Genomic DNA, 14,007 nt, shown 5'->3' on the forward strand with positions numbered 1-14,007 from the left:
CATATTTTATTAACTGATAAAATATAGGAACAGATTTATTATTTCTTAAATGTACACGTAAAAAAAGCAATTTAATGTAAAACACAACAATGACGTATATATCAGAAAAAGAGGCCTTTGATGGCATTTTTAGCTCGACTATTCAAAGAACAGTATAGCTATTGGACTCACCCATGCGTCGGCGTCGGCGTCCCGATTTGGTTAAGGTTTTGTAGATCTATGTAAGCTGGTATCTCAGTAACCACTTGTGTGAACGGATTGAAACTCCACACACTTATTCACTGTGATAAACTGACCTAAATTGCACAGGTTCCATAACTCTATTTTGCTTTTTTACAAAATTATGCCCCTTTTTCGACTTAGAAATTCTTGGTTAAGGTTTTGTATGTAAGCTTGTATCTCAGTAACCACTTGTGGGAATGGATTGAAACTTCACACACTTATTCACTGTGATAAACTGACCTACACTGCACAGGTTCCATGACTCTATTTTGCTTTTTTTTTTTTACAAAATTATGCCCCTTTTTCGACTTAGAAATTCTTGGTTAAGGTTTTGTATGTAAGCTGGTATCTCAGTTACCACTTGTGGGAATGGATTGAAACTTCACACACTTGTTCACTGTCATGATCTGACATGCACTGTGTAGGTCCCATAACTCTACTTTGCTTTTTTAAAAAAATATGCCCCTTTTTCGACTTAGCATTTTTTGCTTAAGTTTTTGTATGTAAGCTTGTATTTCAGTATCCACAAATGGGAAAGGATTAAAACTTCACGCACTTGTTCACTTTATGAGCTGATAAGCACAGTGAAAGTTCCATAACCCTTTTTACCATTTCTTACAAAATTATGCCCCTTTTTGACTTTTGTATTCATTCAGTTGACAAGGCTGTTGAATAGCCGAGCGTTGCTGTCCTCCGACAGCTCTTGTTTATTAATGCCCGACATCCATATTTATTGTGAACTTTATAAAAAATAGAAAAAACTTCATGGGGGCTGTCGCCTTCTAAGGGTCGTAGTAAGGTCACAGCACAAGGTCAAATGTCAATAATTGCATTTTTGTTATAAACGTCAGATTTTCGCCATTTTGGCTACCTTTTAATATAAACTTGTACTTTTTTGGTGATAATTATGAATTGGGAAGTAAAACAAATCGAATCGTGTAGATCTATTAAATTTGAGACTGGCAAAATTCAAACAAGACTAAAGTTTTTTCTATAGAATGAGCTAAACTTCTCGTACGCTCTGATATTTTGTTCATTTACGAAAGCTATCTTTCTAATGTTTCTACAACTTCCATTTTCAGGCAAACAATTATAAAAAAGGGCTGGTTTGCTATCTTTATGAACAGTAACGGGAGAAAACTATATGGCGCGTATTCTATAAAGACTAGTACAGTCAAACTTCGTTTGCTTGAACTTGGATTATTCGCTCACTAATCTTGGCTCGGACTCGCCGCAAGGTCCCGGCATAATATCTATATAATGTATATTTTACGTTGACTCGTACAACTTATATCTCGAACAAAGTCTGCTTGTCCCGACAAGTTCTAGCGAATATAGTTCAACTGTACTAACTGTTGACAGATCTAAAGCATCGAACGCAATGACGTAAAAATAGCAAACTCGGTTTGATTTAGTCTGTTCGTGAGATAGTATTAAATGTGCAAATATTTCAAGCATTATCTAAAATGGCTTATGCTGTCAATTAAATCTCTATTCTAGTGGTTTACGCATGTGCTGTAGTAATTTCAGGAATGTGTGGGCGTTTAGAAATACATGTACTATCTATGTATAAAAACTCAAGCGATATCAAAGTTTAAATATAGATATTAGACAACTGCAAATGTTTTATGTTTGGTTTTTCTTCTTCTTTTTTTTCAGTCCATTAGCATGAAAATGATACTCTTCATATCATTGAATCAGCTAAAACAATTTCTTTGCGCATTAACATTAGGCTATTATAAGAACCGGTATAACATTAGGCTATTAAAAGAACAAGTAACCGCTCTACATGTGTGTTTAACATATACAATTTTGTAACTAATTGTTTATGATGGTTCTATGGATGTCATAACTTCAAAAAGGCTTAATAGCTGTGTAATAATTTGTATAATAAATCGAAATTTGTCAGCATGATCTTTATGACTATGAATATAAGAGTATCCTGTTACAACACTATCAGAATCTGAGTGATTGGTTGGTGACAGAACCGGGTAGAACGAACGTGTAAAAATATGTACATTGTCAATGAAATTCAGTGCGGAATGCCAAAATAAACTAAAATGACTTCTTACCCATATATAAAAATGAATAAACCCCATTATAGTCCCACTTCACAAGCTATATACGTTTTAGCTTGAAATATTCAATCGGCAGTATTTGTTTATTATAAATTCATCGTTTATCATTTTCGTATTTCAGACATGTAACGGCGGTCAGTTAACCTAATCAGTGTATCTGGATTCTCTGCAAATATTAGCCTTTACCCCACAAATAACAAAATTGGAGGACGAAATTAATCCTGACAATATCTAGTATCAAATCGTCATAGAGAGCATACACCTTTCCCGGTGATCGAACTCATGACCTCGCGATCCTTAGATCTGCGCTCTTCTTATTGAGCTAAAAAGTCTTGGTTTTATACATGGCAGTAAAGTGACTTTAACTGTTGATATGAGAATTTTTATATATTGACATGTAATTCATTTTCTTCCGTAGTCTTTTTCCTCAAAACATACCATATTTTCCCTTTCGCACATATTTTCCTTTTCCCTTTTTTCCTAAAGTGTACAATAGGGGAATATTCAAATATTCTTTTTATACTCAGTGTAAAGCTTAAGTTCAAATTTAATTGCTGCCTGAGGAGCAAAAAATGCATTTGCAGTGTCATTTTATAATCATATAATCAACAATTTATTTAACTCCAAACCTGGCTTTTGTTTTTATCTCTGCCAAATTTTGATAGATTTCAATAAAAATTGGACACATTGTTTAATGACCAGTTCTGTTAAATAAACATAACAATGATAGCAATTGTAAGTACATTCGTTGAGCCATGACAGTTCAAATAAGGTAACCCAAAAATAAAAAGTCACAACTTGGTGCTGGTCTCTATGCGGCAAGTACTGCCATCTACGGTATTAAACAATTTTGCGGCCAATATTACAGTCTCAAAGGGATTATGAATATGATCTCGTCCTTAGATAGGATACTATTCTGCAAGAGTACATTAAAGGAATGTCACATTTGTATTGAGAAATATGCGCGAGTTCTGCAGTTGAGATTTTGCGCTACATATGCGGTGCAATATTATTACGCGAAAACACGAGTGCATTTTTCTCGATGCAAAGCTTATCATCATTTTGTTGCATATTCATTTTTCGCTCCACTATTTAGAGAATAGGGGTGCTATTCTATTCGCTTCGGCGTCGGCGTGAGCTTTCTTGGTTAAAGTTTTTCGAAAACCCGTGTTTTTCTTTGTTTTTATTGCTTAAATGATGATTATTTATCTTTAAAAATTGCTTTTAATCAAACGAAATGCCGACATACATTTCGACTATAAAACAATACATCAACATTTATTGTGATCTGCTAAAATTTGCCAATATTGGAAAGTTATCCTTGAAAAATATCATGAAATTGATTGAAAATCTTAACAGAAAATGCTTTCAGTATGCAAGAAAAACGCACTTACTGGCATCTCAAGTCTTAAAATTTTCTCGAGGGAGAACCCTTGAACTCCCTAGGGAAGGGGGAACCCCTCTCTCGTGGTTTCCCCCCTCTCCTGTCTTCAGCACTCACGGGACGCCGAAGGCCGGTGTAACGTTGTAAACTGACCCCATAGAATAATGACCCCCCAGTCATTATTTTATATAGAATAATGACCCCCGGTCATTATTTTATATAGAATAGTGACTCTCCGATCATAATATTATGACCGTGGGGGGGGGGGGGGGGGGGGGGGTCATAATATTATGACTCCCCCACAGGTAGAAAAATGACCCTTACATAGAATTGTGACCCCCTATAGAATAACGACCCCCTAACCCAAACCCTAACTGTAACCCATCTAAGGTACACTTACAACATTATTATCCCCCGCCGGTAGACATCAGAGGAGACTATGGTAATGGCATCCGTCCGTGCGTGCGTCCGTGCAACATTTTTGTGACCGCAACTCCTCATTCATTATTTGACGGACTTGATTAAAACTTTCAGGGATTACTACTAACGATGCCTAGTTGTGAAAGATACGCTCCGCCTATTCGGGAGCAAAAGTTTCTTATATAATATTATACCTTGCATATAATACAAAGTTACTGTAAAAGGTACTATCTCACCGAATCTTGGAAAAATCTTGGAAAAATAAAACTTAAGCCTGTTGAAATACTTGAGGCATGGAACTTTTATAAGTAACATTTAGATCTACAACATGTTTTAAACAAAATGGTCATGCACCTTAAAAAGCAGGAGTTTCTTGATCTATGTTCTAAGGATGTTCTACCGTGTACCTTGAAAGTTGCAGCGGTTCCAAGTTGCAAAAGGAATCCTTTATGTATCCCCCTTCCATTAGGTCATCTGTATCTGTTGGCAAAGGTTTGGTACGGCGAAACAATATTCTTTTGGTGAGACCTATCCGCTTTAATAAGCAAGCGCGCTACCATTGCGCCACCGAGGCTCACAAAAGTGGTAAGTAAAAGAGGATGCGTAATTCGGCCTCAACCGGGAAAGCTGGTTTTTAAGATGCGTTGTTATGCCACCGCAATTCGAAGAATAGAGTTAAAAAGATATCGTATTGTCCTGATATTTGGTATTCATATTCAAGGACATCTCTCCTTCATGTTGTACGATTCAGATCTTTTATATTCCTTTTTTGTTTAGCAAAGGGCTGTTTCGTACAATTAATGTAAAATTGAAGTATCTGGAGTAAAAATGGCTTATTTATTTCGCTGGATTAATTTCAAAAACAACATGCGGATGCACTTGACAAGGGAACAGAATGAAACAAGTCAGTGTTGTCAATCTGAAATTTCATAAAATGTCACTATGATGGGCGTTAAATGTTTTTAAAAATGCGCGACTCTTTTTATCTTAGAGTAGCACCATACGAGCTTCGGTGAACGATTTGGTCGACGGAAAACGATTCAGTTTACTAACGACTTACACAGTCTTTTTGCTAGGAAAATTCCGAACAAGTTTATGAAATAAAAAAGAGGGTCTTTCCATGAAATATTTCACAAAATGCGGTAGAAGCAAATATTTGCATCGCGTGCATCATTGAAGTAGCCTAAACGTCATTTGACGTAACACAACTTTCAACGTTACAAAATCTTAATGTAATTGCTGTTTATGAAAAAATTCACGGTAAGACCCCTATTTTTCTATTTCATAGATTTGTCCGTATTCATATTATTCCTATTCAGTTGAACGCCTTCTTTTAGATAGCCAGAATTGGCTAGTTTTCAGGCGGCGAGGATGCCTGGGTTTCAATCCAGTAACGCTGGGTTGCTTACCAGTACTCCTCTAGTTGAGTGGGAAACATGGTTTTCACAATTTCCAGCTTCCCCGCCCGGAAATCAAACCCGGGCCGCTCAATTAGGGGTCAACGACCTTAACCACTCGGCAACACCAACCTAATATTTAAGCAAAATCACTGTAAATGACAAGTGGTTTGAATCATTTTCCGTAGACCAAATCTCTCACCAAAGTTTGTATGGTGATGATTTTGCATCCCCAAATTGCGCGTTTTATTACGTTTAAACGCCACACACAGTGAAAATAATGGAACTATCAATAACAAACATATAATTATCATTCTGTTTCCCCTTTCACGAGCATTCGAAAAATGGTTTTAGAAATCATTTAAGTCAAAAAGAATAAGCAATTCATGCAAAAGAATTTTTAAATGTTCACCAGTTGCACAAAAAACCCGTTGCTAGGCAGTGAAATGGAATACGAAAAATCTGAAACATACAAAATTAACCGAAGGTCTCATTGTATATGCATAGCGGGTATCATGGCAATACGAGTATCTTTACTTTTCGACCATTATGGCGTCGCCCGAAGTTAGAGAAGACTGGCAAGCCACTTCAACCCCTGGCCATAATATGATGACTGGGGGTCATAATATTATGACCCCCGGTCATCATATTATGACACCCGGTCCTTATAATATCATGACTCCAAAGGGAAAATGAAGAATTGCTATCCTATAGAACAACAAAATATTATTTGTTTTCTTTAGATACTGAGCTCTGTTATAATCTGGGACTTTCTTGATCTTTCAACACACCAAATACTTGTGCTCCCCAAAATAATCCACTGAGTTCGTGAACCCTCAATATTAATGAAATGTTCGTATAATGTTGTGAAGTTTGTAGCGGTTCATCATTGTCCGAGTAAAAGCGTTCAGATTAACCAGGAATTTGATCTTTTGATACAGAATAATGTCTAAAATGACCATCCAGTACAGCTTCATGGTCGAGTCTGAGAGGACTGGACGCGGACTTCGGATCCACAGGTCGTGGTTTCAAAATCAACTCATAACAAGACTAGTGTTTTCTTTTTTTTGTTTTTTTTTTCATCAAAGCCTCTTCAAATCACAAACACGTGCTTGTCGAGGTACCGTGTCCACAATCATTCCTAAATTTAAATAAAATTTGGTATGACTAAGAATCTACCAATAACCTCTATGTTTTCAATAACTCAATTTCTATACTTAGTAGTTTTTGTGAATAGATAAGAAAGAATAAGTTAGAAATAGGAAAATAATAAGAATTATTTGTAAATAAAGCCTTACGTAGGATTTTTTTTTACTTGTGTATGATTATGGATACGTGTCCTGGTCGGAAGCCAATGAAGCAGTGACCTTGCGGGATATATAAATGTTACCATCAGGTAACGTCGCTTTCAGGGTCATGTCTGGGAATTTGTGGATGCCTATCAATGACACTGTCCTCTGTAAGACACAATTATCAGGTAAGCTTAAAGCTGCTGAACCTGCGAATAAGATCAAGTTTTGACATAGATCACATGGACATACACATTAAATATCATCAGGATAAAAAAATTCTTGTAACTGTCCCTTTTGATCTATGGGTCATATACTAGTCAGGGCCAATCTCCATATCAAGTTTGAGGGTCCTAGACTCAAATGCTGCATTTTTGTACTAGCATGACTATTTCTTACCCTGGAAGACTTAAATAACATTTTAAACCAATCTCATTAGATGCTGCTGAGGTATATTCATTTACATAAAGGGAGGTAATTTGTCATAAATTAAGTCAAAAGTTTTCTACCCTGATTGTCCGAGTCCATCTGATGGCATTAATGACATTTCAAATCAGTATCTTCACTGGTTACTGAGATACACCCATATCAGTTTGAAACAAAGGGGGTAATTTGACATAAAATCAGTCGATATTACTTACACCGATAGTCTCAGCCCAACTAATGACAATAATGAAATTTCAAATGAGTCCTATAAATACTTACCGAGATAAATCCATTTTCATAAAAATCAGGGGAGGTAATCATGCATTGGTCTATGCATGTAGAAGATACAGAGTACAAGCTTTAACAACAATGTATAAATTCATATCTATAAACATTCAATTAAGAGTTATCGAACATGACTATTTCTTACCATGGAAGACATAAATAACCTTTCAAACCAATCTCAATAGAAGCTGCTGGGTATATTCATTTACATAAAATTCTCTTTAAGTACATTAATGATAATTCAAATAAAACCCTTTTAAATTTCATTTTTCAATAGATGTACGTTTATTTCTTAGCGGGGCCTCTAAGTTATGCTGGTGTTGTGTCAGCTGTAGACGCAGCAACAGCAGCAGCAGAAACAACAAGAACAGAAACAAATATAAGCAATAGAATCACGACGGTGACTTGAATTGCTAGTAATAGGTTAGGTGGGGAGGGGGTGGGGGTCAATATTTTATAGATAAAATCTGGGGGTCATTGTTTTATAAGGGGTGTCAGTATTTTATAGAAAAGGGGTCATTATTCTATATAAAATAATGACAGGGGGTCATTATTTTATGGGGGTCAGTTTACAACGTTACACTGGACCACTTTTACGAAACCGGCGACGGCCCTGTCTCATTTAAACCGAGTCTGTTATTGTGCTGCTTGGTTGCGCTCTATGCATCCAAAGGACCTTCTCACAGATTTGTTTGACAAAACTGGAATATTCGTGCTTTATAAACATGAATTAACGAACAAAATAAATAAAAAAAATATTTATATATGTTTTTTCAACTTCAAAGGGTATTTTGTTCCCAATATTTTTACAAACCCTAATTTGCTGGAGAATATTACGGGTGTGGGTAGTCAAACCAATGTTGAATGACCCTTTGGATTTTACGCAAACGAGATTTGATAAGAATTTGCAATTTTGCTAGGTTAACCTTAAACTGAATTAAATTGTAGATTTTGGTCAAATCGTAATATTTTAAAGACCAACCACATAATAACTGCATTCTTTTGTATTTCCATGACTGTACTTAAACATGATTTGTATACAAAATTTAAGAAATACAAGTAAATACTGACAATAACATATATAAGGCCAAGACAATGTCTTTAATATTCAACTGTTTTACTGGCATGCACAGAACCTGATGTATTCAGATAAGATTAAACCACACTTTGTTTCTACAGTGCAAGATAGTTATTTATCTATGTTTTTAAAACTAAACTGAGAAAGAGTTTGACTGAATAAGTTTGCAGACGGACTTGTGGAAACTGTCTTCCTGTCATTTTGTATTGTAGCTGTATTATACCTTTATCATCAGAATAATTTTCATGAAATTTATGTGGATGCGAGAGGGAAAGTAGATCACTTGTTTGTGGTGGGTCTTTATAAATAATTAAATCAACGACTTTTCTCATATGTTATGTCTCGTCAAAACACACGTGTTCTCTTAACACACTTAACTTAGGACTCTCCTTAGTCCATGTGTAGTTGGAATACCAAGCTTAATTCAGACAATTCTGAAATACATTCCATTGATGAATATGCAGTAAGTGCAATCAACAAAAGGTAGTCATTGAATATCTATGCAAGTTTTTATTTTGTAATTCGTACTGACAAATGAAATTTAGAGTATCATTTCTTCCCTCTTTACATTTCGCCTGACGACGGGTATGCATTTCTGGCGACACCGCGTCGACCAGTCCAACGACGTGCAGAAAATTGCTTCACACTTCATGTATAAACCATTGTGACTGTCAGCGTACTCAAAATCTTCGAACAGAAACCGGGTTTCATGAGATGATTGGGAAATTATGTGTGTATTTGTATCTATCTCGCATCTAAATATAATTTAAAAAAGATATTAGATATTTCTTGGATTTTGATTTGAAAGGAATCAGTTTTATTCTAAATAGTTATAGTTAAAATATTAGAACTTTTAAACTGCGCGATAATAGAGTAATCGAGAGCTTTAGTATGAGGGCTTGTTTATATAATAGTTTCTTCTTAACTGAGTACACATGATACCTAGAATCAACTATATTGCATTAAAAATAATATAAGTAAAATGTGGCTATCTCTCCTCAGAACTTTGTTAAATCAATTACTGAGAGAAATGAAACGTAAGTCTCCACATATATCAACATCATGCCATGAAATGTCATTATTAATAAGCGGTTATTACCCGTCCTTGATTAAATCGAATTTCATGTTTTCGGTTGCATTCGGAGATGGAATTGTGTAACAAGACTGGACCTTCATCACAGTGTTCCAGTCTGCCGTAGTTGTGAAAACCTTCACATAAATGTCTGTTCCAGTCGCAGCTTTGAGTGGGGTGCCCGATATTTCTATCGTAAAGTTTGGATCAAGATAGAATGAAACATTGACTGGGTATTGTGATGCTGAGATGCTTTGTGGTGTTGTTGAATGGTGACTGAACGAACCTGAAATTAAATACATGTTTTACAAGAAACAACGGTAAAGAAAAAAGACCAAATCAAACGAAAGCATTGAAAGCGAACCTTGAAATATGCGCTTAAGTTTGTATAGCAATTTTTAATTCATGTAATGGTTATCTATACAAAAGTTTTATTAGGTAAATTTGCCGGTACCAGTCAAGGTAAACATATCTGTTATAGACAGGGTCATGAAGATACGGAATTGTTTAATATATATTTCCGTAAAGCAATCAAGAATAAATTAAAAACTACATTGACTCAATGCGTTATGAACCATTACTCTCTGTGAACGGTACTATAAATTATACAATACCTACAAAAATGTATTTGTTATTTTTCTATATTTCTTCCATACATGTGAATATAAATTACGACATACTTTAAAGCAAAGTACTTGAAAACAGAAATTTCAAAGTAAATGTACCTGAAACAGTGCCATTTGGCTGCACATCGCATTCTACTCCGATCGTCCATCTGTAATGTCGGATGATGAAAGGATGGACAGGATCATGTTCGGCATAGATGAGCTCATTGGTGAAGGTGCTAACTCCATTATGTAACTATAAAATTCACGTATGTTAATTCAATATTGTATGTTTATATTGTATCAAGTCGGTAAGCTCAGTATGTAGATCATGAGACCAAACGTCGAGATCTGGCTGAAGTTTGATTCCCCAAAGTTAGATCAGATATGGTTTCAGAGAGGACTCTATCTGAAGCTGTCCTCCCTCCTCTGTTTATTAATGTGGAGAGATGTCCACTACTTTGGAGAAACTGAAGACAGTCCTGCTGGAGATGGAAAGATTAATTGACTGTGTAGTAAAACAAACTGTCACTTCTCTTAGACTTGGAAAGAACTGGAAGTGGGGAACGTGGGAGTGTCTTTAACGTTCTCTAAATTGCGCACCTTAGGTATACCATTTGATAATAACCATGATATGATTATGACGTTGCTTGGAACTAAATGAGTATAATTATGTTCTGATGGATTCCTGGTAGCGGTCAAGCATGATCAGCACAGGTTATAAAATATTTATAAACACTTGAAGTTCGGTGTAATACTACTTGGTAGGTACATTATGCAAAACCCGGCTGAAACTATATATCAGCTCGTTTCTCTTCTGTTCGGATGGAAGGGCTCCAAACTATAACAATTATTCTATATTGAACATGACGATGTTAAATAACGTTTTACTCCGTGCCTATATTCAGAGCTATTTTTGGGGCTGCGGCAATTTTATCTCCGTATTTGGTCATGAATTTCTTCAGTTGTAATTGATGATGTCAGCGGCTATAACGTATAATCGACTCACTCGGTGAGCCAAGCATCTTTTTCACATTTTCGTCAGGGAGTTTGGTTCAAACAGCCGTCGGAAAAGAAAAAAAAAAAGTTACAAAAGTGAATTTTTTCGTTTTATCACAACAAAGTTGGGATATTCTTTTTCTGTGTGAGTGTGTTGGGACAACTTCAGAAAACTAAATTCTGTGGTTTTGTTTCATCAGCACAAATTGTTGTTTTGTCCTGATGGCTTCGCAATTAAGATTAAGCAAATTGATAGAGTCTCGTAGGTCAAGAGGACGGAAAAGGAAGGCGGATCATGAGTCTGAAGCTTCATCAGTGCCACTGGTGTCGGTGTCGGACGTGCCAGCAGTTACAGTTTCGTCGGACGCGCCAGTGAGGTCCGAAGTTGTACAAGTGCCAGCGGTGTCGGCACCGGATGCGCTTTCGGGGTCATCAAGGTCAGCGTTGGGGACAGTGTCTGCTGTAGATGCGGTTTCGGGGTCATCAAGGTCAGCATTAGGGACAGTGTCTGCTGAAGCTGTGGTTTCAGGGTCCTCAACGTCAGCGTCTGCTGAATATGCGGTTTCGGGGTCATCAGGGTCAGCGCTTGGTACAGTGTCTGCTGAAGATTCGCAGTGGAGTGGCATTCCCGAGACAGGTATAATTAACCCAGTTATTAGTATTCATACCGAACTAGGGGCAATGATACCATCTAATATTAAGGAAAAGATTATTGCTGGGGCCTATGTTGATTTAGGATCGTTATTGAGCAATAAATTTGACTCTGAAAGGGATGGAAAATTTATTATAAATAATTCAGGGGAATTAATTTTCAAAAGGGAATCTAATATCAATCAAAAGATAATGTCAATAGAGGTGTGGACAGATGCTTTTGTTGTTTTCATGAGTATTTTCTTGGCTGTGCATCCTGAAAAAACACAGGAGCTTTTGAAATATTTGCAGACAATATGAATCGCTGCAAAACGAAATTCAGCTTTGGGTTGGAAAAGTTATGACGAACAGTTTAGGTTTAGAATGTCTCTCGATCCTAATAAATCCTGGGCGAATATTGATTTTGAATTGTGGTTGATTTATGTAGGTCATTCAGCATCGGTAGTGTCAAACGAGAATCAAGGTGTACTTAGAAAATGCTTCGATTTCAATTTGAAAACATGTGTAAGACCTTTTTATATGTACACTCATGCATGCTTAAATTGTAGCGGGAATCACCCAAGCCGTTTCTGTTTTACCAATAGGTCAAGGCCATTCGTTGCAGTCCGCGGACAGACAAGTCCATACCGTCATCAGTCAAGGCCTTCAATCAGAAACCCGACTGCACAACCGAGATTTAACGGCCCTCGGGCCATCACCTATAAACACTAAACTTCTAGCCAAATACGTTTCGAAATATCCCAACAAGGCACACGCGAATTTATTATTAAATGAATTTTCTAAAGGTTTTCGGCTCAATTACACGGGTTCTAGATTACCTTCCCGTGCAAAAAATTTAAAATCGGCTTATCTTCTACCAGAAGAATTACAAACAAAATTGGACAAGGAAGTAGATTTAGGAAGAATAGGTGGTCCTTTCAATTCACCACCTTTTCCAAATCTTAAAGTTTCACCTATAGGTCTAGTCCCTAAATCTGACTGAGGTTGGCGTTTAATACAACATTTATCTTACCCGAAAGACCATAGTATCAATGATGGTATTGATGATAGATATTGTTCAGTAAAATATACCTCTTTTGACAAAGTTGCAAATATGATATTTACATTAGGTAGAGGGGCACAGATAGCAAAACGTGATATCAAGTCGGCTTTTCGCCTCTTGGCCCATTCATCCCGACGATTTCCATTTACTCGGTATGAAGGTTGGGAAAAGCTATTATTTTGATAGGATGCTACCCATGGGTTGTGCTCGGTCTTGTAGTTTATTTGAAACATTTTCTTCTTTCTTGCACTGGCTAATAGAGTATTTAACAGGTATCAACTCACTTGATCATTATCTCGATGATTTCATTTTTGGGTCGGAAAAGTCATCAGGCAGTTGCATGGTACTTATAGACTGTTTTGAACGTGTTTGCACTGAACTAGGTGTACCCATTGCACATGAGAAGTATGTGGGTCCTACTACAGTGTTAACATTTTTAGGACTTGATATTGATACGGTAGCTATGACGATAAGGGTCCCGGCCGGAAAAATTCAGGAGCTAACCAATTTGTTGCGTCAACTGTTATGTAAGAAGAAAATTTCATTATTACAACTGCAATCTCTGGTTGGGAAGCTCAATTTCTTCAGTCGTGCAATTAGGGGTAGTAGAGCATTTTTATGGCGTTTTTATCAGGCCATGCATGGGTTGAACAAGCCGCATTTCTTAAAGCGCGTAACTACGGACATGCGCGAAGATATGCAAATTTGGCTTCAATTCCTCAATGAATTCAATGGAGTAGTTCACATTCCTGAGCCAGTATGGTACAATAATGAAACTTTGGGCACTTTACACAGATAGTGCGGGAAGTTGTAACCTTGGGACCGCTTGTTATTTTCAAGGTAAATGGTCATTTTTTCAATGGCCGGAATTCTGGACTAATAGCGATATTTTGAGGGATATGACATTTTTAGAATTAGTTCCAGTCTACTTAGCTTTCATATTATGGTCAGAAAATCTTGTTAGGAAAAATATAATTTTATGGATTGACAATGAGGCCCTTGTTGAAATTTTGAACAAGCGAAGCTCAAAATCAAAGAGAGTGATGATTTTAGTTAGGG

The 14,007-nt window shown here is 36.5% G+C and overlaps 1 protein-coding gene across 2 annotated transcripts in view; it reads right to left on the reverse strand.

The window, feature by feature from the left end:
- Positions 1 to 8,718: 8,718 nt before the first annotated feature.
- The window catches only part of LOC123552005 (CUB and zona pellucida-like domain-containing protein 1), a 33,569-nt gene continuing 28,280 nt past the window's right edge, over positions 8,719 to 14,007 (reverse strand). The window contains exons 11-13 of one of the 2 annotated variants that reach the window (XM_053541592.1): positions 10,377 to 10,512; positions 9,679 to 9,937; positions 8,719 to 9,334 (exon numbers count right to left, since the gene is read on the reverse strand). In XM_053541592.1, the coding sequence (XP_053397567.1) occupies positions 9,121 to 9,334; positions 9,679 to 9,937; positions 10,377 to 10,512 (609 nt within the window). In that variant the 3' untranslated portion in view covers positions 8,719 to 9,120. The remainder of the gene's footprint in view (positions 9,335 to 9,678; positions 9,938 to 10,376; positions 10,513 to 14,007) is intronic. The other variant, XM_053541591.1, reaches the window with a different exon arrangement.

Source organism: Mercenaria mercenaria, chromosome 4, assembly GCF_021730395.1.
Source record: "Mercenaria mercenaria strain notata chromosome 4, MADL_Memer_1, whole genome shotgun sequence".
NCBI classification, from domain to species: Eukaryota; Metazoa; Mollusca; class Bivalvia; order Venerida; family Veneridae; genus Mercenaria; species Mercenaria mercenaria.